This window comes from Erinaceus europaeus, chromosome 12 (genome assembly GCF_950295315.1).
Source record: "Erinaceus europaeus chromosome 12, mEriEur2.1, whole genome shotgun sequence".
In the NCBI taxonomy this organism is placed as follows: domain Eukaryota; kingdom Metazoa; phylum Chordata; class Mammalia; order Eulipotyphla; family Erinaceidae; genus Erinaceus; species Erinaceus europaeus.
The window spans coordinates 61,757,941-61,785,928 of NC_080173.1; the positions used below are offsets into that span (position 1 = coordinate 61,757,941).

A 27,988-nucleotide genomic window follows, 5' to 3' on the forward strand; every position below is an offset into this window, starting at 1 on the left:
CTCTGGATGTTAATGCTTAGTGTAACCACTGAGGTTGTATGTGTACGTGTGTATGTGTGTATTTCACATATTAGTGAAATACCAGACCCTTATTCCAAGGGGAGATCTTGTTGGAACAAGATAATATTAGATTTGAAATTCTAAATGAAAGGGAGAGGTCAGTTCATTCATTTATGTCTATGTCTGTCCATGTTTTAGGAGGCTTAGTTTTGATATACACAAAGATCAAATCCAACAAAAACCTTGTTTTCTAAAATAGTAACTTTCTAAGGACCAAACCTAGACATAATCCTTTCTCTTGAAGGACATAACTGAAGCAACATTAGTAAAAGTTTGCTTTAAATATTAAGTCATCTCTTTAGCAATGTTGATACATGTTTCTTTTGAAATATACTCAGCCATTTTAATAAATATATTTACTATTGTGCTTCATTTATGACAGGTTGATGCTGGCAGTAATATTTTTAAATTATCTTTTTTTTAAAAAAATTTATTTATTTATTTATGAGAAAGATAGGAGGAGAGAGAGAGAACCAGACATCACTCTGGTACATGTGCAGCCAGGGATTGAACTCAGGACCTCATGCCTGAAAGTCTGATGCTTTATCCACTGCACCACCTTCCGGACCACAACTTATCTCTTTTTTAAGGACATTTTCTAAGTTTTGAAACACCTTTTTGATATTATGGAATGCCTACAACCCTCAGGAATTTTTTTTTTCAGAGCATTGGTCAGCTCTGGCTGGTGGTGGTATAAGGGATTGAGCTCGGGACTTTGGAGCCTCATGCATGAGAGTCTCTTTGCATAACCATTATGCTATCTATCCCCTCCCTCATCATGAATTCTTTAAAACTTAATACATTGGTGGTTGGGTGGTAGTGCAGTGGGTTAAGCAAACATGGCACGAAGTCAAGGACCCGGTAAGGATCCCGGTTCGAGCCCACAACTCCCTACATGCAGGGGGGTTGTTTCACAAGTGTAGAAGCAGGTCTGCAGGTGTCTATCTTTCTCTCCTCCTCTCTGTCTTCCCCTCTCTCCATTTCTGTCTGTCCTATCCAACAACAACAGCTATAATAACCACAACAAGGGCAACAAAAATGGAAAAAATAGCCTCCAGGAGCAGTGGGTTTGTAATGCTGGCACTGAGCCCCAGCGACAAACTTGAAGAAAAAAAAAAAACTTAATATATTGTTAATCTATTGACATTTTCCCACAAACTGTTTCTTAAAAAACCACTACTTTTATAAAGGAGGCATCAGGTAAACCAGGTAAATTACTGGGTAAATCCCAGAATCAAGCATAGGTTTTCGTCAGACGCATGCCTTCTGTATGTCTTTGAACAAGTAATTTGGCCTCTGTAGTTCTAAAGTTATCCTTGCCCATAAAATGGAAGTATTACTTTCCCTTTCTACCCAACAAGAATGTAAAAGCCTTGAAAGAAATGACTGACATGAAAGAATTGTATGAAATGTAGTGTCTCTATCTATCTTAATTCCTTCTAATGCCTTCTGGCCTCCTCTCTACTGGTCCAGCCCAATCTCCTATTGTGTTTTCATGATACCTTGGGAAGTTTTAACTGGTATTATTTACCCCTACAGAAGATGTTCTAATGCTCAAATAAAACCATGATGGCAACAAATAAAGGCCATAGAGACTTCTAACGAAAATATTCAAAAGCAAAAGCTATTAGGCTCTACAAACAAATGTTTCCACAGTGTGTGTTTCAGGGTATCCTTTGAAGAGGCAGGAACATTGTTTGAAAAGGATTTGCTATGTTAAGCTCCTTGTGTTTTTCCTTCTGTCCCAGGAGCCCCTGAGGTGCCAACCAATGCGTGTCTCATGGTAACCAGCAGCACATCACTCACTGTCAGCTTCCAAGAGCCTCTTAGTGTCAACGCAGCTGTAGTCACCAGATATAAAGGTACCAAACTCGATATATTTTATTGTTTCATCTTAAAAAAAAAAAAAAGAAAAGAAAAGAATTTGCTGAGAATCAATTGTGCATTTTGCATATTTGGTTTTCCTGATGATAGAATTTTTCATCCCATTCTCTTGTGGAGTTGAAATATTTCTATAGCAATAAATTGACTGAAAATAAGTCACAGAAAAGGATAAACCACAACAAGGCTCACTCCATGCCTCTCAGTAAATATAAATTGTACCTTCATGTTTGCAGAGGGCTTGTGTGCAGCATAGGGTTAAGGACAGGGCTGAGTATGACACACTGAAGCAGCCTCAATTCAAAAAACACACAGACAAGAAAATTTAAAGATGACTATATGGGGTAAACAAAAATGGAAGGGCATATATAAATTGATGGTGTAATGTTAAAAAAAAAAAAAGTAAGGTATTTTTTTTTAAAGGAAAGAAAAATTGCACTGGAGGTCAGAAAAGAAAAATCCCAGGATCGAGATGCATTTGGGCTTGACTTCCAAGGTTGACTAAGATTTGGACCAGAAGGTACTGAGTGGAAAATAAATTCCAAGTGGAGAGAACACTGATCGTAGGAATAAACAAAGAACATACCTGGACAAGTAGAAGGAGCACATAGAAATAGTTTGGTTCCAGAGAAAGGAATGTCTCATGAGAAGATGTAATGAAATGTAAAATCAGAGAGGAATATAGGAGTAAAAATGATGCTTGAAATCAAAGTTAAGGAATTTGAAATATATTTTAGGAGTTCTGAAGACCACTAGACAAAAGACAAGATCAGAAGTCAACTTTGGAAAGATTTAAATACAATACTGTGAGTGATGTGTTGGAAGAAACAGCACTTCAGAATAAGGGCATGAATTAGGAAACTATTCTGGAACAATAGCTTGGTCTTGTAAAAGATCTGGAGAGGAAAGAAAGAGAATCCAGAGAAAGACACTGCACAGATATTTTGATAACAGTCAATCAAGGTTTACATGGTGTCAACTATATGCCAGTCATTGTTTAAAGTCATTATACGCATTAAACTCTAGCCTTTGGAACAACTCCATAAAGCAACTACTCTCATTATTGCCACATTTAAAAATGCATTTTTAAAGAACAAATGACATCAGGGTACTGCTTCACCATTACCACTAAGTCAAATCCACAACCCATAATTCCCATTTTGTGAATAATAAAACTGAGGCAATGAGGCTCAGAAATTCACAGAAAGTTTTACAGGAGACCTAGAAATGTCATGTCATTTTGACTCCTAAATACGGTAGTCTAAAAAAGAAAAAAAAAAAAGGTGTATTTTTACTGATTCATGAAGGCATATGGAAATAGTCTGACCTGTCCCAAAACCTGATAAACCTCTCCATGCATATTTCAAGATGCCAGGTCACAGGACTGAATTTCTGTGTTCAGGTCACTGCTGCTATCTAAGGGCACAAAAATATCCAAGTAATATACATACTGCCTGGCTTTTCAGGGCCTTGCCTCAAGAGAACCTCTTATGTCTATAAACAGTCTTCATACTTTGTAGCTTTCACAGATAAATCAGAAGTTTTCCAAATAACTCTGATATAATTTATGTAACAGTTCATTGAATTAGTTATCACTTAAGAGTTTTCTGGATCAGGCTAAAAGAGGACAGTCTTGGGATATTAGTGACTGCAGATAAATGCAACCACCCAGAATATCCTTCCTCAGCCATCCTTTGAAAAATTCTGACACTTTCCTTCAGTTGTCTCATGTGCCAAGTCTTACTGAAATTCAGAGCCAGTTATTTGCAAGCAATGTCAGATGTAGGCATTTTCCTTTCTTTCTAACTCTCTCCAGCTAAGAGTTTTGATGCTGCCAAACCTGACATTTTCTTCTTAGATTTGATTAGTGAGCTATCAGGAGCTAATTTATCCAAACTGTCAGCTATTTAATACTTGACTACAATGCTAGCAAATTCTATCAACATTCACATATTAACACATCTCATCTCAGGAGACTTACATTTGGGTGAGGTTGAAATGAAAGGTCACAAGTGGATTATATTAGTGACTGGAGAAGATTAATTAACATTATAAATAGAATTGTCTGTTGCATTTTGGAGTAGGTTTTCTTTTGTTAATTTATAAGGTCACAAATTGAGCCCTTAACCTGACCACTCTAAAAGGTTATTTAAAACAGTTGGCAGCCTACTGTACCCAGACACAGCAGGACAATTTTTAATTCAGGGCTGAAGTAATTATTTAATTATAGAAATATTAGCAACATTACCCTGAGACAAGACCAATTATTTTGTTTGCTTTAAGGAAGAAGAAACAATTGAGAAATCCACAGAAAGAAATGGCAATTATCTAATTGGTTAGAGGGAAAGCTAAACCCTGCAGTATGCAAGGTTTGGCAAAAACATCTCAGACCACTCTCCAGAATGTCTGGGTTTAGCAAAACCTCAGGCCCATTCTGACAACTGAATGTTTTTCCCCTACATGCATAAGTCAGTGTTTGAAAGAAAATGTGGCTTGAGAGCTGAGGAGATAGCTCAGAGTTAAAACACAGAATCTACATGTCCGAGACCCAAGAAAGTCCAAATTCAATCCATAGTACCACCATATATCAGAACTGGGTGGTGGTCTGATTTTGATTTCTCTTTCCTCTCCCACTTTGAAAAATTAATTAGTTGGTTAATTAATTCTTTAAAGAACAAAATCTGAATCTGTATGCTTATCACTGCTACACACACAACTTATCAACACAATTTTTCCAAAAAAAAGTTGATTTTCTGCTATTTACAAAATTGGTGAGTAAGTGAAAAGAACGTATCCTACAACAGGTGTTAATGCAGTATCCATTTCCCATTGACAAGATTAAATACTTGCTAACTTTTTAAAAAGACAGCCTCTTGTTTTTGAATGAAATTAACAGTGAGTCAATGAATTTAGTGACACAGTAAAGAGATTGTCCTCCCTAAAGGACTCATCCAATGAATGAAACACAATAGAATGTAGGGACTGAGTATGAGCAAGATAACTGCCTGACTGAGACCGGATGTTGTTCTTTCATTGCCCTTTTACTTGAACTCAGTTCATCAGCTTTCCTGGCTCTCAGACCTTTATACAGATTGAAGTGATCAATCTACTGATCTCTAGCTTACTGCCAGGAAATGTTAGGACTTCTAGGCCTCCAATCATGTGATCATGAGACAACTATATATGTGTTTATTTAAATACATGTCCTCCTGAAAAAAAGAATTAATGAAAAGGCAACCTTAGAAATGCTAACATTTGGGGGGGGTTGTTAATTAAAAGATGCTACGTTAGTTTCTTCAATAAATGGGGAAAGTATTTTGATTTGGATTTGGATTATGTATCCACCCACCTTGCTTTCTACCTGACCTGTTTGTTCCCTGATGAATTAAAAACCACCACCTTAATTTATCCTCATAATAGCTTTGTAAGATCATTATTCATCTTATGATGTTAAACAAATAAAAAAAATTATCCTTAGAGATATTGTCAGGACTTTTAAGAAATCACTACTGTATCAACTTCTGCAAATAGGCCAATTGCCACCTCTAAATTCTTACTAAGAAATAAAAGAAGGTAAAGAATTCTAGAAAGAAAGAGAGACCTAAGGAAATAGCAACTTTTAGGAGGTTGAGTCCACTAATGCATTACAATCCTCAGAATCAATACTTTGTAACAATAGTATGGATTTAATAGTAACTTGACCACTTGAAACACCACTTCCTAAGACTTAAGAAAAGCATGCTTTTGTGGGGGTAGATAGCATAATGGTTATGCAAAGAGACTTGCTCCAAAGGCCCAGGTTTAATCCTCCACACCACCATAAACCAGAGCTGAGCAGTGCTCTGGTAAAAAAAATAAAGCAAAAAAAAAAAAAAATCATGCTTTTGTGATTTTAGATGCACACAGTTTCAAAATTTATATTATTTTACCCTTTTTATATTTTTTCTTTTTTTTTAAAATAATTATTTTATTTATTCCCTTTTGTTGCCCTTGTTGTTTTATTGTTGTAGTTATTATTGTTGTTGTCGTCGTTGTTGGATAGGACAAAGAGAAATGGAGAGAGGAGGGGAAGACAGAGGGGGGGAGAGAAAGATAGACACCTGCAGACCTGCTTCACCGCCTGTGAAGCGACTCCCCTGGAGGTGGGGAGCCGGGGTTCGAACCGGGATCCTTATGCCAGTCCTTGTGCTTTGTGCCACCTGCGCTTAACCCACTGCGCTACAGCCCGACTCCCCCCTTTTTATATTTTTATATTTTTACTTCTACACCATGTAATTGGAAAGATATTTGTCAAACAAGACAAATGCATTACACTGGAAACTATGATTATTTTCCATATTTAATTAATTGAAAAATTAATCTCACAATAAGTTTGAGGTAGATACTCTTCTTACTGGATTGAAATGACTCAATTCCACAAAGAAAAAGATGTATAACTTTATTTAACCTTTCTTTGAAGGAGCAAAGTGAATATTTTGAAATAATAGTAACTAAGAGAGACAAAAAAAAGTTATACATCTACTGCCTAGTTACAGGTATCATAATTTATCAGTCTCCCACTAGCAGACATAGTTTGTTTCAATTAATTTTGTTTGTTTTGATTAAAATATAGTGCCATATTCATTGTATGTACTTCTACTTAATCTGTGAGAATTTCTTTTCTGCTATTGCTAACTGTGCACCCCCATGTCTTTTTTTACTAACCTTTCCAATTCCCACCACTTCCTATGGATTTACATTAGTATTTTTTTAATTCTATATTTTTATTTGAAAACGTTATTTGCCCCTTGTTGTTTTCGCCGGGCTGGCTTCACGGGCGGGTAACAGATGACCAGGGACTCATGGTTGAGCTGTACGCAGTATCTCTTTATTCATGCAGGATGCAGCGCAATCTATACCAAGCTAAGCTAAACTAAACTCTACACTACAAACAATCTTGTCCTTATAAATATACTAGCCCAGTAGGGTGGGAACAGGATGCGACACAGAGAGGGTGGAGAGAAAAGTGACTGGTGAAAATCAGGGTATGACAAGGAGAGGGGGCGGAGCAGGCAAGAATTCTACCACTGAACCACCAATGCCCTGGAGGGAGGGTGGTGCTTGTTAACAGAGGTTATGTAAATAGAATACAGTGTTATATAAATAGAATACAGGGGGGATTAAACCAAATGAAACAGAAGGGGTTTTTAAAAGCAGAATTAGAAGCATACCAACAGCTCCTTCATCTCTCTTCTGTACTAACTCATTAATTGAAGGCTATAAATTTTCTCTAGGCTACTATTTGCTCACACTCAAACTATTTAAAATAGGCCACTATAGTTATCATTATTTACATATGGTTTGAAGACATTTTTAGAAAAAAAAAAGCTTTTGTAATCTAAGTGACCATATTTTTGCTATATTTTATTATTAGTTTCTTTCTTTTTTTTTGGTAGCATATTAAGAAGCATTTGAAATAGATTGAGATAGAATATTTTTTGATAACTTTAAAATTCTTACTTGTGAGTGTGGGAGGTGGTGCAGTGGCTAAGGCACTAGACTCTCAAGAATGAGGTCCTGAGTTCAATCCCCAGCAGCACATGTACCATCACTCTGGCTGGTTCTTTCTCTCCTCCTATCTTTCTCATGAATAAATAAATAAATTCTTTCAAAAATTCTTGCTGTGGCTAACCAATGAATCATTTGGATATGTACCATAAATGGTGTCTAAAAAGATTATGTAAACTCTGCTGGGCAAACTATATGAATATGAATGTCAAATACATCCCCTTCTTTTACCATAAGTAGTTGTCCATTTGATGTTTTGACCTCTGAGCTATTTTATTTCTTATTGAATATTACTTGTTCCAGTTCTATTTTGTTTGTAAATAACTTCTTTCTTTTTAAAAGAGAGAGTTAGTTAGTTAGTTAGTTAGATCAGAGCACTGCTCAGCTCTGGGGATTAAAATCTGGAGCCTAGGATCCACAGACATGAAAGTCTTTTACATAAACATTATGCTGTCTCACAGGTTCCTTCACTTTCTTTTTTTTTTGTTTGTTTGTTTTTTATTTTAGAAAGGATTAATTAACAAAACCGTAAGATAGGAGGGGTACAACTCCACACAATTCCCACCACCAAATCTGCATAACCCACCCCTTCCCCTGATAGCTTTCCCATTCTCTATCCCTCTGGGAGGATGGACCCAGGGTCATTGAGGGTTGCAGAAGGTAGAAGGTCTGGCTTCTGTAATTCCTTCCCCGCTGAACATGGGCGTTGACTGGTCAGTCCATACTCCCAGTCTGCCTCTCTCTTTCCCTAGTAGGGTGGGTCTCTGGGGAAGCTGAGCTCCAGGACACATTGGTGGGGTCTTCAATCGAGGGAAGCCTGGCCGGCATCCTGGTGGCATCTGGAACCTGGTGATTGAAAAGAGAGTTAACATATGAAGCCAAACAAATTGTTGAGCAATCGTGGACCCAAAGCTTGGAATAGTGGAGAGGAAGTGTTAGGGAGGTACTCACTGCAAACTCTAGTGTACTTCTGCTTTCAGGTATATATTTTGCAGTAGTTTATGGATACGTGTGAACATAAGCTCTCTCTCACAGAAACTGGTGTATATCTAGGTTATGGAACTTTGTTAGAAAGTGAACCACCTGAGATGAAATTAGACTATACTATAAAAGGAAAGGTCTCACCTGAGTAATGAAGCTGAAGGGTTGTCATTCCTCATGTGAAGTCTCTGGATACAGTCTGAGGTGAAGTATGTTGAGGTGGCAATCGTTGCGTTGGTTAGGTTGTGATCGGCAGATGCAATATTATTTGGTATGGATTGGGAGACACGTACGGGAAAGTGGGCCCTATCCAAGGGTTCCAGGACTGGGAGAAGTAGGGGCTCTATAGTGGAGATGTGAGGTTCCTGCTGTCTTAGGGTTCAAAAAGACAATCGATAGTTAATGTTATCATCACATTATTTGGTAATTGGGTTAACTTTGAAAAGTCCTTTTGTTATGGTTTGCTGTACAGTATCCAGTATCTTTTATATAGCTGTGCTGTTGGATGCTTTTAATCTACTTGGTCTAGGCTTTTGAGAGAGTCTGCATAACAAATACACAGCCTATATATTAAAAAGTTTCAGTTTGTGTTTTGAAAAACTTTGAGACATACAATTGATTTTCCCCCTCTCATATTAATTAACTAGTGATTTATATGTCTACATTTTGCTAGGGGTGTACATAAACACCATTCCCACCACCAAAACACTGTAACCCATCCCTCCCACACACTCCCACCCCCCACTGGCCCAGGAAGCTGAATGTCTACCCCTCAACACAGGGTTTTTACTTTGGTGCCCTACTTACAATTTGGTCAGGTCCTGCTTTTAGTTTCCCTTTCAGATCTTCTTCCTCAACTTCTGTTGATGAGTGGGATCATCCCATACTCATCTTTATCTTTCTGACTTAGCTCACTTAACATAATTCCTTCTAGCTCTGCCCAAGATCGGTCAGAGAAGGTGGGTTCATTGTTCTTGATAGCTGCATAGTATTCCATTGTGTATATATACCACAGCTTTCTCAGCCACTCATCTGGTGTTGGGCACCTGGGTTGCTTCCAGGTTTTAGCTATTATGAATTGTGCTGCTATGAACATAGGAGTACATACCTCTTTTTGGTTGGGTGTTATGGAATCCTTGGGGTATAAGCCCAGGAGAGGAATTACTGGATCATATGGAAGGTCATGTCTAGCATTTTGAGAGTTTTCCAGACTGGTCTCCACACATGCTGTACCAATTTACATTCCTACCAGCAATGTAAAAGGGTTCCTCTGTCCCCACATCCTCTCCAGCATTTCTTAATTTGCATTTCTCTGACAATCATTGACCTAGAACAGTTTTTCATATGTTTGTTAGCCTTTTGGATCTCCACTGAGGTGAATGTTTTGTTCATATCCTCTGCCCATTTTTGGATGGGGTCATTTGCTTTTTTGGTGCTAAGTTTGCTGAGCTCTTTATATATTTTGGTGATTAGTTTCTTGTCTGATGAATGGCATGTGAAGATCTTCTCCCATTCTGTGAGGGGTCTCTCTGTTTAATAGTTTCTTTGGATGTGCAGAAGCTTTTCAATTTGATGTAGTCCCATTGGTTTGTTTCTGCTTTAGTCTTCCTTGCAATTGGGTTTGATTCATCAAAAATGTCCTTGTGGTATAGGTGGGAAAGTGTTTTACCAATGTTTTCCTCTAAGTATTTGATTGTTTCTGGTCTGACATCTAGGTCTTTGATCCATTTGAAGTTGATTTTTGTTTCTGGTGAGATAAAGTGGTTCAATTTCATTCTTCTGCATGTTACAACCCAGTTTTCCCAGCACCATTTATTAAAGAGAGCCTCCTTTTTCCATTTAATCCTTTGGGCCCCCTTATCAAAGATTAGATGCCCATAGGTGTTGGGATTTATTTCTGGGCTTTCAATTCTGTTCCACCGGTCTGTGTGCCTATTTTTGTTCCAGTACCATGCTGTTTTGATGATGATGGCTTTATAATATATTTTAAGGTCTGGGAGTGTGATGCCTCCATTTCTGTTTCTTTTCCTCAAGATGGTTTTGGCAATTCTAGGTGTTTTCAGGTTCCAGATAAATGATTGTAGTGTTTGTTCTATTCTCTTAAAGAAGCTTGGTGGAACTTTAATGGGTATTGCATTAAATTTGTATATGGCTCTGGGGAGAATGTTCATTTTGATGATATTTATTCTTCCAATCCATAAGCATGGGATATCTTTCCATTTCTTGGTATCAGTTTCTATTTCCTTGAGTAGCGACTCATAGTTTTCAGCATACAAGTCTTTCACTTCTATGGTCAACTTTATTCCTAGGTATTTGATTGATTTTGCTGAAACAGTAAATGGGAGTGATTTCTGGATGTCTTCTTCTTCAGATTTAGTGTTTGCATAAAGAAATGCCACTGATTTTTGTACACTGATTTTGTAGCCTGATACCTTGCTATATTGCCTAATAACTTCCAGTAATTTTCTGCTGGATTCTTTAGGTCTTTCTATGTATACTATCATATCATCTGCAAATAGTGAGAGCTTGACTTCCTATCTGTATTCCTTTGATTTCTTTCTCTTGCCTGATGGCTATGGCAAGAACTTCCAATACTATGTTGAAGAGTAACGGTGACAGTGGACAGCCCTGTCTAGTCCCCGATCTGAGGGGGAATGCTTTCAGCTTCTGTCCATTGAGTATGATGTTGGCTGTAGGTTTGCTATATATGGATTCCACTATCTTTTTTTTTTTTAATTTTTTATTTAAGAAAGGATTAGTGAACAAAAGCATAAGGTAGGAGGGGTACAACTCCACACAATTCCCAACACCCAATCCCCATAACCCACCCCCTCCCCTGATAGCTTTCCCATTCTCTATCCCTCTGGGAGCATGGACCCAGGGTCGTTGAGGGATGCAGAAGGTAGAAGGTCTGGCTTCTGTAATTGCTTCCCCGCTGAACATGGGCGTTGACTGGTCGGTCCATACCCCCAGTCTGCCTCTCTCTTTCCCTAGTAGGGTGTGACTCTGGGGAAGCTGAGCTCCAGGACACATTGGTGGGGTCTTCAATCCAGGGAAGCCTAGCCAGCATCCTGGTGGCATCTGGAACCGTTGCCGACGATGCGGTCAGAGCGCTTGCTGTCAGCAACTTCTCAGGCCGCCATCTTCCTCTCCCCTCGGATTCCACTATCTTGAGGAATTTCCCATCTATTCCCTTTTTTTGTAGAGTTTTGAGCATGAATGGGTATTGGATTTTGTCAAAGGCTTTCTCTGCATCTATTGAGATAATCATGTGGTGTTTGGCTTTGCTTTAATTGATGTGGTGAATGACATTGATTGACTTACAGATGTTGAACCAGCCTTGCATTCCTGGGATGAATCCCACTTGGTCGTGATGAACAATCTTTTTGATGTGTTGCTGTATCCGGTTGGCCAAGATCTTGTTTCATATTTTGTCATCTATGTTCATCAGAGATATTGGTCTGTAGTTTTCCTTTTTTGTTCTGTCCGTATCAGCTTTTGGTATCAGGGTGATGTTGGCTTCATAGAAGTTGGAAGGGAATATTCCTGTTTCTTCAATCTTATGGAAAAGCTTAAGAAGTTATGGGTACTAACTATTTCCTGAAAGTTTTGTAGAATTCATTTGTGAAGCCATATGGTCAAGGACTTTTGTTGTTGGGGAGATTCTTAATAACGGTTTCAATTTCTTTGTCTGTGATTGGTGCATTTAGATTTTGTAGTTCTTCTTGGTTCAGTTTTGGAAGTGCATAGGTTTCTAGGAATTGTTCCATTTCTTCCAGATTCTCTAGCTTGGTGGCATATAGTTCTTTATAGAAGTTTCGCAGAATTCTCTGGATTTCTGTGGTGTCAGTTGTGATATCTCCTGTATCGTTTACAATTCTATTAATTTGAGTCTTCTCTCTTTTTTGTTTGGTGAGTCTGGCTAGGGGTTTGTCAATTTTGTTTAGTCTTTCAAAGAACCAACATTTGGCTTCATTGATCTTTTGTATGGTTCTTTTATTTTCGATGCTGTTTATTTCTGCTCTAACTTTAGTGATTTCTGTCCTTCTGGTTGCTTTAGGGTTCCTTTGTTCCTCTTCCTCTAAGTCCTTGAGGTGTGTAGTAAGGTCGTTCATTTGGGCTTCTTCTTGGTGTTTAATATGTGATTGTATAGCTATAAGTTTCCCTCTCAGTACTGCTTTCGCTGTGTCCCAAATATTTTGATAGGTTGTGTCTTCATTTTCATTAGTTTCCAGGAACATTTGAATTTCCTGTTTGAGTGAGTCTCTGACCCAGTGGTTCTTAAGGAGCATGTTGTTTAGTTTCCAAATTCTATGTCTTTTAATAATTTTCCGTTTGTTGTTAAAAGTTAGTTTTACTCCACTGTGGTCTGAGAAGATACTTGGGATGATTTCAATGCTCTTGAATTTATTGATGCTGTCTTTGTGGCCTAACATGTGGTCTATCCTTGAGTATGTGTTGTGTGGATTTGAAAAGAAGGTGTATTCCAGTTTTTTGGGGTGGAGGAGTCTGAAAATGTCCAAGAGGTCTAGTCTGTCAATCTCTTCATTCAATTCTCTTGTATCTTTATTGGTTCTCTGCTTTGTTGATCTGTCTAAGTGTGAGAGTGGGGTATTGAAGTCTCCCACTATTATTGTATTACTATTGATGTTTTTTTGAAATTCTTTCAGTAGGTGCTTAATGTATTTAGATGGTCCCTCATTGGGTGCATAGATGTTAATAATTGTTAAATCTTCTTGGCTGATTGATCCTCTAATCATTATGTAATGTCCTTGCCTGACTTTTATTACTTTATTTAATTTAAAATCTATCGTGTCTGAGATGAGAATGGCTGTTCCTGCCCTTTTTTGTGGTTCATTAACCTGTATGATAGCTTTCCATCCTTTCACTTAAGTCTGTGTTGATCTTGTTGTGACAGATGGGATTCTTGCAAGCAGCATATGGTTGGGTTATGTTTTCTGATCCATCCCCTCACCCTGTGCCTTTTGATGGGTGAGTTTAAGCCATTGACGTTTATTGATATTATGGATTTAATGTATTGTAGTGCCATTGTTCAAAAAAAATTGTTTGCTCTGATATATTGCAAGTATTATAGTGATGTTCTTGTTGATAAGAGGTCTTTCAGAACCTCTTTCAGGGCCAGCTTGGTGATGGTTGCCCCCTTTAACTGTTGTTTAAGAAGGTTTTGATCCCTCCATCTAGTTTGAATGAAAGTCTAGCAGGATATATTATACTTGGTTGAAACCCTTTTTCATTCAGGGCTCGATAGATATCTTGCCACTCCTCCTGGCTTTTAGAGTTTGAGTGGAGAAGTCTTCAGATAATCTTATAGGTTTTCCCTTGTATGTGACTTTTTGTTTCTCTCTTGCAGCCTTTAGGATCCTTTCTTTATCCTTACGTCTTCTCATTGTGACTATGATGTGTCTTGGTGTCTTCAGGTCTGGTTGATTCTGTTTGGTACTCTCTGGGCCTCTTGAATCTTGATGTCCTTTCTGTTATTTAGGTGTGGGAAGTTTTCTTCTATTATTTCCTCTAGAATGTTTGCTTCCCCGTCCTCTCTTTCTTCCTCTGGCAGGCCAATTATACGAATGTTACTTCTTTTGAGATCATCCCATATGTCTCTGTTGTTGTTTTCAGTGCCTCTCAATCTCTTTTTAAGCTGTTTCACCTCTTTCTTTGTTTTCTCTAACTCATCCTCTGTCTGACTAATTCTGTTTTCTGCTTCTGTTAGTCTGCTTTCCCTTGCCTCAGCTTCTTTCTTCATTACAGCTATTTCAGCTTTCAGTTCTCTAATTGCCTCAAGATAATCAGTATTTTCCTTGGGGGTCTCAACTGTTGTTTCCCTAATACTGCCATTCCTTTCCTCCAATGTTGTTTTCATTTCTGTGATTAATAAGTTTATTATTGCTTGCATACTTTTCTTATCTATGGTTACTTCTGGCTAATTTGTAGTTTCTTCTGGGCTCTTGTCTTCATTCATTGGAGTAGCAGTTTTATTTGTTTTTGATCTACCCATTTTTTTTTGATTTATGTGTTTCCTTTTTTTTATGCTCAGTTGTTCCTCAGTTGTTGTGTCTTGAGTACAAGTAACACTGTACTAAGTACCTTTATGACAATTGCACTCACCAACCTCCAGAATTACAGTAGCGACTGAAGCAAGTATTGAAGTAGTTTAATCGTTACCAGTTGGTCAATTTCTCCAGTCCATGAAAAAATAATAACCAAATCCCAGTGAAGAAAGAGAAAAGAAAGAAAGGATAGCAAGAATAGACAGTTATGCAAATCTACTAACCACTGTATATTCTAGGGGTAACAAGAGGGGAAAGGGAACTAGAGCAGAGATACACACATAGAGAGTCCACTCTGAGTCAGATTTCTTCCCCAAAATAATTCACAAATTCAGAAAGGCAAAGAAGAAGGAAGAAGTGTATGACAAGATTAAAAAAAGAGAAAGAGAGAGAGACAAGAGAGAGAAAAGGGAAAAGATAAGAAAAAGAGCTGTAATTAAAGAGCAGTGAAAGGAAATTCCCAAATGTGTATCAGTGAATTCAAAAAAAGCACACTGTGGTGTGGGGGCTGGGGGCTGTGACTTTGGAAGCTGTAGGATTAAGGAAGAAGGGATGACAAGAATGAGAAAAAGAAAAGAAAAAAAAGAAAGAGAGAGAGAAAAAAGAAAAAGATAAGAAAAAGAACAGTCATATAAGGGCAGTGAAAGGAACGGGGTTTTTTTGTATTTATTTTTAATTATTTAATTAGCTATGTGGGGTGAGGTGGGGGGGCTGGCTACTTAGAAAGAGAAAAAAGGCCAGAGGTTTCAGAAGGGTCTAGACTTAGAATTAATGATACTCCCTGGTGGGGCAGGAATTTGGTAAAGAAAAGGAGCTCCCCTTCCCTGCTAGGAGCTGGTCCCCAGGGACTGGTTATGGGGGGTGGGGCGGGAAGGAGGTATGCTTGAAAATTAAAAGGAAGAAAAAAAATTTTTCCCCTTTTTTCCCTACTCTAATTCTTAACCCAAATTAAGTTATAGTCACCTCCTTGGTATCACCACTAGGACCCCTTATTGGCTGGCCTGCTAAAGGCAGAAAATCCTATCTTTTCCAGGAGATGTGGTCAGAGCTCAGCCACTAGCAGCTTTTCAGTCTGCCATCTTCTGGGAAACCCCCTCCCCACTCCCCAAAGCTTTTTAAAAGGATTTCTCAAAAATGAAAACCAGCTCCAAGTCCTTTTGATCCAATGAGAGCTGTACTCAAGGATGTCCTCAGATCCGCCCTCAGGGTCGCGCTGGTCTCTGGAGACTCCCAAGAGAAAGCCCCCGAGCTATAGTGCTCCCTCCTGGTCCTCTGCCGGCCGCCCAGCAGCGCTCTGCAACCGGAGGAGGAGCCACCTTCCCGGGCTGAGGACAGTGCCGGCACACCCGCCTTGCCCACCGCCACCTGGGAAGTCTGGAGCAGCCTGCCCACTAGTCCGCACCACCTCTACTCTAATTCTTAACCCAAATTAAGTTATAGTCACCTCCTTGGTGTCACCACTAGGACCACTTATTGACTGGCCTACTAAAGGCAGAAAATCCTACCGTTTCCAGATGTGATCAGAGTTCAAGCCACTAGCAGCTTCTCAGTCTGCCATCTTCCGGCTCCCCCTTCCTTCACTTTCTATATGTTTCCATTTATCTGCTATATTTCCTGATCTTTTATTTTCATCTGATCCAGGATATCTGAAATATATTCACCTCTCAGAGTATATAACTTTATTTACTCAATTTAACAATCAGTCTCATATAAAGTTCTAAAATTTTGTCCAAAATGATATAAGAAATTAAAAACTACTTTGTAGTAAAAGGCATAAAATTAAAAATAAGTTATTCATTCTATCATTCCCCACATTCCTTTCCTTGCAGTCAAAATGCTTTTGATTCCTTAAGTTCTCAGTTACCCATCTACTTTAATTAATGATGCTTCTATGACTATTTCCTTATCTATCGATTGTAGGTCTTATCTATGCTATTCTAACTATCACAGAAATGAATTTAATTCTCATAATACCATATTTACTTATACTCCCTTAATCTCTCAGCATAGTATTTCTATTTTTAGTTAAATAACAATATACTCTCATGAATGCACATACATATTTGGTATTATAAAATCAACTAGCACAATATTATATTTCCTTTCTGATACATTTCCTTCAAATATCCTTTCTTTTTTTCAGTCATCAGGGTTACACTGTTCTAAGAAAACTTTTTTTTCAGATAAAAAGAGAGGAAGATAATGAGTAGGAAAGCTATCAAGGGAGGGGATTGGATAAGGAGCCCTGGGGTTGAACATGATGTGGGAAATATATGCCTCTTGTCCTATAGTCTTGTCAATATTTCCATTTTATAAATAAAAATTTTTTAAAAGAGAGAAATGAGCAGACTATGTCAGCATGGCATCTTGATCCAATCTCCAACTCACATCTTTCCCAAAATGCTAAATAAATATCACCTAATGCTAATATCAACTTAAGTCAGCATATTCTATGAAAGAATATCTAGACAAATAACTACTGTATGGTTTTGCTATATGTGGAGTATAGAGAATTGAAACACATAAAGAAGAAGACAGGGAAGGAGGAAGCAACAGCAGCCAAACTGTCTCTTAAGACTTTCTGATAACTGTGGCAGCTGTCGTTCTGTTGGTGGGGACATGAAACATTGCAAATTCACCTCTATATTAGGAAGTATAGATGGAGAACATAGTTTAGTAGTTTATATTACTTTACCTTTTCTATATTTTTACTTCTACACCATGTAGTTGGAAAGATATTTGTCAAACAAGACAAATGCATTACATTGGAAACTATAATTATTTTCCATATTTAATCAATTCAAGAGTTAATTTATAATCTTGTAAAGCACTAGTAAATAATTAATAAAACAATTAAATAAAGACACGTAAATAAATTAATTATGTATGGTCCCTATGGGCAAACATAAAACTAGGATTTTTACATCTGTTAGAAAACTGTTGTTCTTGACACTGATTTCTTCTTCCAGTAATAGTTTAAAAATCACAGATTGATACAATATTAAGGAGTTTGGGGAATTTGCATGTTTTTCTCTACTAAATGAGTTCCTTGAGGGTAGAAATCTTGCCTTTTTCATGTTTTCCCTTAGTTCTTTCACCCCAATAATACTGCACATTTCTCTGCTCACAAATACCCCCCACGTGAGCTTTACATGATTATTCTCTACCTAGAGCACTACTCCTCTCAATCTCTACCCACTGTTTTGGCAGATCTCTAGGAATAGTAATTTCTTCAGAAAAAAATAATTCCTACTTATTTAATAGAAATCAGGGTTAGTATAAGTTCTGTCATGCATTTCTCCTTCCCTTCAAAATAATGTTTATAATTTGCAATTATTTCTTCTTTCTGTGATGTATTTTTTAAGTTTAAATAGATCACTTTATTATAGAACATTTTAGCATCTTTAAGATCTAGTAAGGTATTTTATACATCTAATTTGCATTCATTGGATACTTTATATGAATAATATCTCATGGATCCCTAAGAATATTTAGAATATGAATTCTCAAACTAAAGTGTACATTAAAATTACAACAGGATCCATACCCAGGTCTCTTCCAAGACCAGTCAAATCTGAGTTTTTGTGAGGTGGCTACTCAAGTAGGGATATCTTTTAAGACCTACTAAGATTATTCTAATGTGTAGACAGGCAGTGAATGTAAATCTCATCAGAGCAGATACATTTTGTTCATCTCTGTATTCTTAGTATCTAGCACAGGGTTTAATACATGTCTATCTATGTATATTCAATTAATTCATTTACTTGTTAAAAATTTAGTGATGCCTTAGATGTATCAAGCTGTATTCTAAACCGCAAAGATACAACCATAAGCAAAATAAACAAACAAAAAATTATGTTTCTGGGGAGCTTACATTCTATGGAACAATAATACATATCAAGTAGTTACTATATACCAGACTGTGTACTAACAACATTATATACATCAACCTATTTAAACCTTACAACAAATATTTGGATGATAACTAATACCTTAACTGAAAAAACGAGGGCATGGGGATATTTAGAAACTTCCTTTCAGTGACAGAGAATAGAAATGAACCAAGAAGTCTTGCTCACCCATTATGCCATGTTGAACCATAAAATTTATCTGAACAAATTCACAAACAATTGTATGAATTATTCTTTGAACCTCCCAAAACCCAGTGAAATGTCTACTTTATAATGGCAAGTCAATCACCCCATTCCAATCTCCAACTTTCCATATGTGTGTTCCTTTGAGGGAATCCTTAAGCCTTTGTTAGAATAGCTATACACACAAGCAGCTCACCATCTCACTAGCAGCCTTTACCATTGTTTAAAGAAATTTCTAATCCTTACAGATCATTTCCTTCATCTTAAAACTCATATTTTAATTGACCATCAATTCTGATTTGATTGCTGATGAGTCATGGATAAAATGAATGCATTCTACACACTGTGAGCACACTATAAGGACTAGTCATTTCTAAACATGTAATACAGAATGGAAACATATAATAACCAAACAAAAATAAGCAGCTGTTGAGATGATTTATAGCTTGGCAACTCAACAGGCTTAGAGTCTGTCCTGCTTTCTCAGTCTCAGGACCTATCTATCCATTTTTTTACCCACAATGTATAACTAGAATAAGTGCCAGAAGTTATACAACCCATATTTCAGGAAAAAAATTCACATTTAATAAATATTTATCATGTTCTGAATCCTTCAGTAAAGTCTCAGCCATCTGATAAATTCGACCAATTCTGAGCTTTAACCTCCCCCTCCCCCAGAATATTCGGAAAAAGTCTTCTGAATAGTCACTCCCCAAATGTATAAAACTTGCCATCACATCTCTCCCTCTCCTTTCTTAGTTTATTGTATTTTAAGCCTGATGTTTCTAATACATGTAATTGCCCTCCAAAGCCATCATAAACAGATCTCACTATGGACTTCCTAACGTTTAGAACTTCTAGAATGTGATTCTTCCTTCTAAATGTGGACCCCACATTTAGAATCCCCACATTGGATAAAGTTTTCAGTCGGTAGCCTGAGTAACACTTAAATCAGCAGAACTAAATTTCTGACCATCTGGATGCAATACTGTACCCTAACAAAATCACCTAAAATTCTTCTTTCTTAATGAGCAGGAGAAAGGTAGAGGGGGAAAGCAGAAAAGGGAGAGGAAGTGACAGGGAAAGGGAGAGGCAGGGGAGAGACAGAGAATGGACCAGAGAGAACATTGCTCAGTTCTGGCTTATGGTGATGCTCGGGTTTGAACCTGGGACCTCAAAAGCTCAGACATGAAAGTCTTTTTGCATAATAATTATTCTGTCTCCCCTAAAATTCTTCTTACCTAATATTAATTCAGGAAATTCCAGTGAAATTCAATTTTCAGATAAGCCTTTCCTCCAACTCTCCTCTACTTAATAAACCTCTTAGTCATCCTTCAAAATGTGTGGATATCACCTCCTCACCAAGCCTTTACCAACTGCCATCTCCCACCCAGAAAGAACCAGTTAGTTCTGTAACACTGACCAGTTAGTTCTGTAATGCCCTCTGTAACACTCCATTGCCTTGAAAGCATTATTTTTAATAAACAAGTTATCTAGCACTCATTTATTTTTGTGTCTGTCTATATGAAAAGCATAAAGCACAAACAGAAATAGCCTGTTACTTGTGCCTAATTGCTGAATTGAGCCACTCTCAGTGAGAAAGGACGATGAAGACAAAATTTCTCTATGTAAGCACAAGAGGGAAATACAAGAATGATTATTATTTATTATTATTCAACAAACTTAAAGAAGGTCTTTAGGTAGATAATATATAAGCACAACAAAAAAATGTGTTACTGTACTCTTGCCTTCTGGGAGTGTATAGTTAAGGAATCATTGACTCGTTCATTCACTTATCATTCCACAATGCCAGACACTCTTACTATGGACACAGTAATGACCTCAATGGAAATGAAGCCCCTTATATAATAGTTGAGGACCTTGCTAACATTTGGTCATTAAGTCCTCTACCAAGCAGCAAATATTAAGTGCTTGTTACATATTATCTACTGTAAGAGTCACCATGAACTTGATAAACACAGTCCCCTTGTTAATGGGGTCTAGAGGTTAGTGGGAAAACAACACTCACCAACTTAAGAATTCACTTCACATATAAGGAAAATAAGGCCTGTCATTGATGCAAAGTGTTGAGCCTGGACTTTTTAACTGGCTTTGTCCAACACCCTCTTTTATTGAGCCCGGAGTCTCAGTCCTTTCTCTATTAGTCCACAGTTCTCTTCTCAGAGTCCCTCACTTTGCCTTCAGTTTCATCATATGCACAATACTGGCTCCCTCAAGCTCTCTGTCTTCAACATACTTGCCACTGGAAATTTTCTGCAAAGGTGATCACTTCAGTGCTGAGTAGAGCAGCTTATTTCTCCCTCCTCCCCTTCACACACCACTCCAGAACTTTGGAGCCACAAAGCCTCTTGGCCAAGCAGGAGGCCCACCAGGCAGCTCTTTATTGCCATGCAACCATGAGATTCCTCCCCACACTTCCTCCTGGAGAAAAGTCAGCCTGCCAATCGAGATTTAACAGTGGAGCAGTGCTCATGATGTGCCAAAACCCAGCCCCCCTCAAATAGTCCCATCACCACCTCACATCCCCCATCCCCACCCCCAAACTGAACAAACTGTATCACTTACCCCCTGGGAGCCTGGCAGTGACTAAGCCCAGACGCCACAGGGGCTGGTGAGTTTCCAATGGCCACAGAGGCAAGTCTCCACTTAAGGCACAGCTCTGTCCATGGCTGCCCAACTGGGTACACAGCTGGAAACTGGTGATGATGAACCACTTTCTGGGCCACCTTCTCCCCACAGAGATTTTCTCTTAATTCCTTTTTGGCTAGGGCCTTTTACAACATTATAGTTTGTCAATAGCCCGCGACTGCTTTCTAGAATTTCTCTCCAGGAGAAAGTGTTTTTCTAAGAAATAGGTGTTTTAGCCTGAAGCCTAATTTCATGTGAGAGCTCAAAACTGAAACAAAAATAATCAACCTCAAGTCTGGGAGCTGAGAGGTCTCTCCACACCATGAAGAGTACTTCCTTTGGGAAGGTGCAAGGGGGTGGAGGGAAGGGGTGGTCCTTTGTGCTTCTTATATAAAAATATTTCAATTCTAAAAAGAGTGCATGCTTCTTGAACCAACCAGGGTCCCCACAAAAAAAAAAAGCACACTCAACTGGATGTCTTAAGAAATGTTAATAAAGGGATTACTTAGAGAGGTGAAATTGATGAGGAATACTAAGAGAGGCAAGGCTACCAACACTGGAATGCTGAACTTGAGAACACAGAACCAGTAACTATGGTAAGAATGGACTCACTTTCTGCCAGACTAAAGTTCTGGCTAAACCCAGCTAGAAGTCAAAAGGCAAATAGTCATAGATAATCATGTCCATAGGGGTCAACCTCCTGAAAAGAAAAAGCAGGACAGCGAAGGTAAAATATTTTGGTGGGGTATAAAGATAACAAGAGACAAGTGTAAAAGAAGAAGAAGGAAAAGATGAGGAGGAGAGAGAGGAAGATGATGATGATGAGAAAAATAACAATAACAACAATATTTATTATTATTATAGAACTGCAAAAAAACTAATTTTTAAGTAATGTCAATCCTTATCTTTTTAAATTTTATTTATTTTACAGTCTACTGTGGCAAATATGAGAATAGCTATTCCTGCCCCTTTTTTGTGGTCCATTAGTTTGTATGGTAGTTTTCCATCCTTTCACTGTGTGTCTATGTTTGTCTTCCTGAGTTAGGTGGGATGCCTACAGATAACACAAGATTGGGTTGTGTTTTCTGATACAGCCTCCTACTCCATGCCTTTTAATAGGGGATTGAGGCATTGATATTTATTGATATCATAGATTGAAGATATTTTAATGTTATTGTTGTAGTTGTATAGTGTTCTGATATATGAAATATTTATGGTGGTTTGACTGTTTATAGGAGACATTCAGAACTTCTTTCAGGGCAGGATTGGTGATAGTTGACTGCTTCAACTGTCGCTTGTCTGAGAAGGTTTTTATGCCTCCATTTAGTCTGAAAGACAGCCTAGAAGGATACAGTAGTCTTGATTTAAAGCCTTTCTTTGAGCACTCCATAGATATTTTTCCATTCTCTTCTGGCCTTTAGTGTTTGTGTGAAGAAATCTGCTACCAATCTTGTGGGTTTTCCTCTGTAAGTGACTCTTGGTTTTTCTCTTACAGCCTTCAGGAAACTTTTTTTTATCCTTATCCCTTTTTATTCTAAATATGATGTGTCTCAATGTCTTTAAGTCTGCGTTAATTCTGTTTAGGACCCTTCAGAATTCATGAACCTTCATGTCTTTTATGTTGTGTAGATTAAAGAAATTCTCAGCTAGTATGTCCTGTAGAATGCTTTCTTCCCCTTTCTCTCTCTTTCTTCCTCTGATAGGCCTATAATGCATCTTTTGAAGTCATCCCATCTGTCTATGTTGTTGTTTTAAATATCTCTTAGTCTCTTTTTGAGGTCTCTTACTTCTTTATTAGTTTTCTCTAATTCGTTATCAATCTTGCTAATTCTGTTTTCAGCCTCATTTATTCTGTTTTCTCTCCCTTCTTCTGTTTTCTGTAGTTCATCTATTCTTTTACCCTGTTCTGATACTATATTAGCTTGTTCAGGTAGTTGTATTCCTTGCTTAGCTATTTCAGCTTTCAGCTCTCCAATAACCGTGAGATAATTAGTGTTTTCGTCCAGAGTCTCAATTGTTGTTTCTGCATTTCTGATGATCATTCTTTCAAACTCTTTACTCACTCTTGTGACTGTTTCCTTAACTAGCATTTGGATGTAGAACTCATTAGTCCCTGTTTCTTCCTTTGGGAGGCTTTTAGCTGGACTCCTGTCCTGGTTCATTTCTCCAGTATTTCTTCTTGTTGGTTTAACCATTCTATATAGTATGTTATGAGGTCCCTCTCTCAGCACTTTTCAAATTACTGATCACTCTTGCCTGGACTGACTTGTGTCTAAGTAAGGTACTTAAAGAGTTCACAGTTGTGGAAATTAACAGTTGTTTAAATATTATTTCAATCCCTGAGGTGGAGCACAGTGGCTATGAAAGCCTCTTTTGTTCTTTTTCTTCCCTGCAGGCTGTGGGAGCCTGAGGGCTTTTTGACTATAAGTAGTTTTTTTAGCTAAATCACTCACTCCTGACCAAGAGATAAGGCAGGGTGGTGGACAGATAGCACAGTGGTTATGCAAAGAGACTCCCACATCCCAAAGATCCAAAGTTCCAGACTCAATTCAGCTTCTATTCCAAGCTAGGCAACACTGCTGGGCATTGTGAGTTTATTATTAATATTATTAATGTTATTATTATTATTTATATTTTATTTATTTTCCCTTTTGTTGTCCTGGTTTTTTCATTGTTGTTTTTGTTATTGATTTCATTATTGTTGGATAGGGCAGAGAGAAATGGAGAGAGGAGGGAAAACAGAGAAGGAGAGAGAAAGACCTTTCTTGTTCTGGTCCCAGGTGATCTCCTTTTCAAAAATAAGAAAATTTTAAAAAAGAAACATATTTCTTATATTCAATCTGTCATGTCAAAGAAATCTACTCCTTGAAGGAACTGCCAACATTTTTTACATATTTATAAAAAATTTAATCACTTATTGAATAATAGTGATGAGCACCTGCCAAGTCCATACATCATGCATACCAGGCATTGGGTCATTAAAGATCACACAGACCCACTGGATAGATGCAATTTTGATCCACACTATATGAATCAGAAAACTAAAGCATAAAGGGGAACTTGCTAAAGGTCCTACAGTCATATTAGAGTCCAAACAAACCTTAGTTATTGATTTTAGTGCCTCTACTCTCATTGACTATGCTTGACTGATGCCTTTGCAACTTGTGTTTTAAAGCACTGTTTAATCCATACTTAATGCTATTGATATGTCGAGTATATCAATAGCCATTTTGTTCCTTGTCAGTCATTGCTAAACAAATTTCTTCCTTTTTTTTTTTCACTGTTAAAATATTCTTGCTATAGATATCCCTACATTGGTTTCCCCCAAATTCTTTAAAGTGATATTCAGTAGTTTCCCCTCCATTTTATAATCAGTCTTGAATTTTCTGTTATTTTTATTCTTTGGTAGTAGATATGATAATTTGTATGCACAAATATATAGGAGTGGCACTATACCCTTATAAATTTATAAACCAATGTTAAATTAATAATAAAATAATAATAATAATAATAATAATAAAAATATATTTAAGTCATAGTCATTTAATTGTAAATTCCAATGGAGGGATATGACATGGAAGTCTGGTGGTGGGAACTATACACAATTGTACCCCTTATTATATTATAATCTTGTTAATCATTATTAAATAACTAATAAAAATAAATGAATAAATAAAGAAGAAAACTGAAACTCACAAGAAAAGAATATTGGGACCAGGTGGTGGAACACCTAGTGTATTACACACATTACTATGGACAAGGACCTGGGTTCAAGCCCCTAACCCACCTGAAGAGGGGAAGACTCAAGTGGTGGACCAATGCTGTAATTGATTCTCTGCAAGGTTTTTAAATACTTTTTACTTAAATACAGTTTCCATGTAGCAAGAAAAAAAAGAAAAGAAAATGCTTAATAGTATCCCTGAAATAAGGAAAGAAAACAAAAACAATAACAAAAAAAACCCTGTTAATTTCCATAGTGTTTCTCCTGTATTGACAAATAAAAGAGACAATGACACAGTAAGCCAAGATGAGCAAATTATTTCAAATATTTCACTCAGAAAGGAAAAGAAATCTCTGTTACTATATTTCTGTGACCATAGGGGGTAGATTTCATGGAACAGGCCCCCATACAGTATGGAATAACAAATTTCTCCAAAGGAGTCTTTTGTAGTGCTGACTTAAGCTATCAGAAAGTGAAGAGTCTTAAATGACAAGAGTATTTATGTATTTGATTTTTATGAAACATTAGAACCATAAAAGTTCTTTCTTCAGATGGGGAATATGTGACCCATGCAGTTAATTTCCACATTAAATTATTGAATGAAAAATACACACATTACCTACTGCCACTCCAGGATTAGGTCAGGTCAGATTTTATTGCTTTTGGCCAAAGGCTTTTGTAAGACATATAAGGCTAAGAGCAAGTATAGTGTGATCTTTGGTTTAAGTGATACAGTTAGATTGAGGTCCTGAGTGGGAAAATACTTAGCATTTCAGAGTCAATTTCATGAAAGTCATCATGAGACTAGCACATCAATTGTTGATTTAACTGGAACTTTATAAGATCACTTTAGCTCTGGTTTTGAAACTGTCAAGGTTCATGTATCTGCTTGACAATAACCAACCTTTTCTAGATTGATCTGTAATGGATGTTAATTTGAATTACGCCCAAGAATTTTATGGTGAGGGAGCAAATGAATACTATAAAGGGGGAAAGAATGGAGGAAGAAATGCCCATGTCAACTGAAATGTTCCAAAAGTAAACATTTGATGGGTGTTGAGTTATATCTATTTTCAAACCTAGACATGGGAAATGGAGTCTGAAAAGGGGTTAATTAAATTAAAATATCAGAGTAAAGAAAATTTTATCTGATACACTATCTGCCAAACAGGGCACCTTGAACAGTGGTTTGTGAGATAAATGTAGTATGAATGGTAGCAATACCAGTATGAAATATTTAGTGAGCTCTTACTATGTGCTAACATAAATATTTTGTATATATTGTTTCATTGAATCTTTACAACAGTCTTATGAAATAGGACCTATACTCTTAACTTTGCAGATAAGAAAAATTACAAAGTTGCTTAAGTCATTCAGCCAGCAAGTACTAAAGCTTAGATATACCTCCAAAAAGTACATCCAAAGCATCATACTAATGTTAGGTCTAAGTTACATTAAGAAGTACTCAGGCTTTTATTGTTCTTCAGTGGATTAGAGCTTACTTATGATAAATACATCATTTGTACTTGATTAAAGCTTCTAAAACATAGGCTTGGCTCAGCAAGATAGCTCACCTAGATAGTGCATAACAAAGTCTGGTCTCCAATGCACTAAAAGAAATACTGATGCTATTCTGTGTTGTCTTCTGCTCTCTCCCTTACTATCTCTATCTCTCTCTTTCCATCTGAAAAAGTCAAGTTGGAGTGGTAAGGCCCTGGAAATGGAAAACGGGTGTGGGGGGGGGGATAGGCTTGAAATAAAGGGGATCCAGCTATTCACAATTCAGAATTGCAGAAGTACGAGAGGACTATAAGATATAAAACACTTTAGAATATTTCAAAAATAATTTAAGATTGGTTTACAAAAAATAGAACATCTCAAAAGTATAACTTTTTGTGTGTTTATATACAATTCACCACCCCCACTCCAAAAGCGCCTGTGTCCCTCCACCTGTCACACTTTCACTCTCATCTCTGATAACCACTATTGCCCTCACAGAGTCTAAGACATAGTTTAGTTACTGTCTGGGCTTTTTTTCCCCATTAATTATCCATATTCCACATATGAATGAAGTTGCACAATAGTTATCTTTCTTTATTCATCTCATTCAGTATAATCATCTCCAATACTATCATTCCCCCCACCCCCGAATGCTAACTGCAATGGCATCTTTTTCAATGGCCAAGTAGTATTCCATTGAAAATATCTGATAACTTCTTTATCCAATTTTCTGTTGATGAGCATCTAAGTTAATTCTATATTTGACTATTTTGAATAGAGCACCTATGAACACAGAGATACATATCTCCCTTCAATTCAGTGTATCCATGAGCTTTGGATATATGACTACTACTGGCCTTGCTAGGTCATAAGGCATTACCAATATTTTCCCCCATGTTATTGGGTAGTTAAGGGTTTATAGTACAATTTTTGACACATATTTGTTGATTCACCTCCATCATAGGTATCTGCAAGACAATCTCTACTCAACCTACATTGTTTTTCCACCATAATGCACTGACCCCAGTGTAACTTCATCCAGCCCTCTTCCACCTTCCCCAAAGTCTTTTACTTTAGTGCAATAAAGCATCCTAGTCCAAATTTCACCTTATGTTTTCCCTTACTTACCTTGCTTCTCTTTTAATATATTTGTTTGTTTTATATACATACAGATGTGAATAATCTATTCATATCCTCTCTGAATTTTTCAGTGGTTTGTTTGTTTTATTGATGAGTTTAGTGAGTTCTTTATGCATATTAATTGCAAGTACTTTGATGTATGGCATGTAAAGATTTTCTCCCACTCCATATGGAACTACATCAGACTGAAGAGCTTCTGAATAATGAAAGGGATTCCTTTACCACAGGTGAAGCATCCCCTTGCAGGTGGGGGTACAGGGGCTCAAAACCTGGGCTGGCTCTCTGTAATATATATGCTCAATAGGGTGCCCCAACACCTGCCCCACCATGTCTCTGCTTTTTCCAAA

The 27,988-nt window shown here is 37.3% G+C and overlaps 1 protein-coding gene across 1 annotated transcript in view; it reads left to right on the forward strand.

Annotated features, from left to right (window-relative positions):
* Window positions 1–27,988, forward strand: part of ANKFN1 (ankyrin repeat and fibronectin type III domain containing 1) — a 198,037-nt gene that overhangs the window by 44,161 nt on the left and 125,888 nt on the right. Inside the window, exon 5 of the mRNA XM_060204893.1 lies at window positions 1,809–1,922. Within this exon, the coding sequence (XP_060060876.1) occupies window positions 1,809–1,922 (114 nt within the window). The remainder of the gene's footprint in view (window positions 1–1,808; window positions 1,923–27,988) is intronic.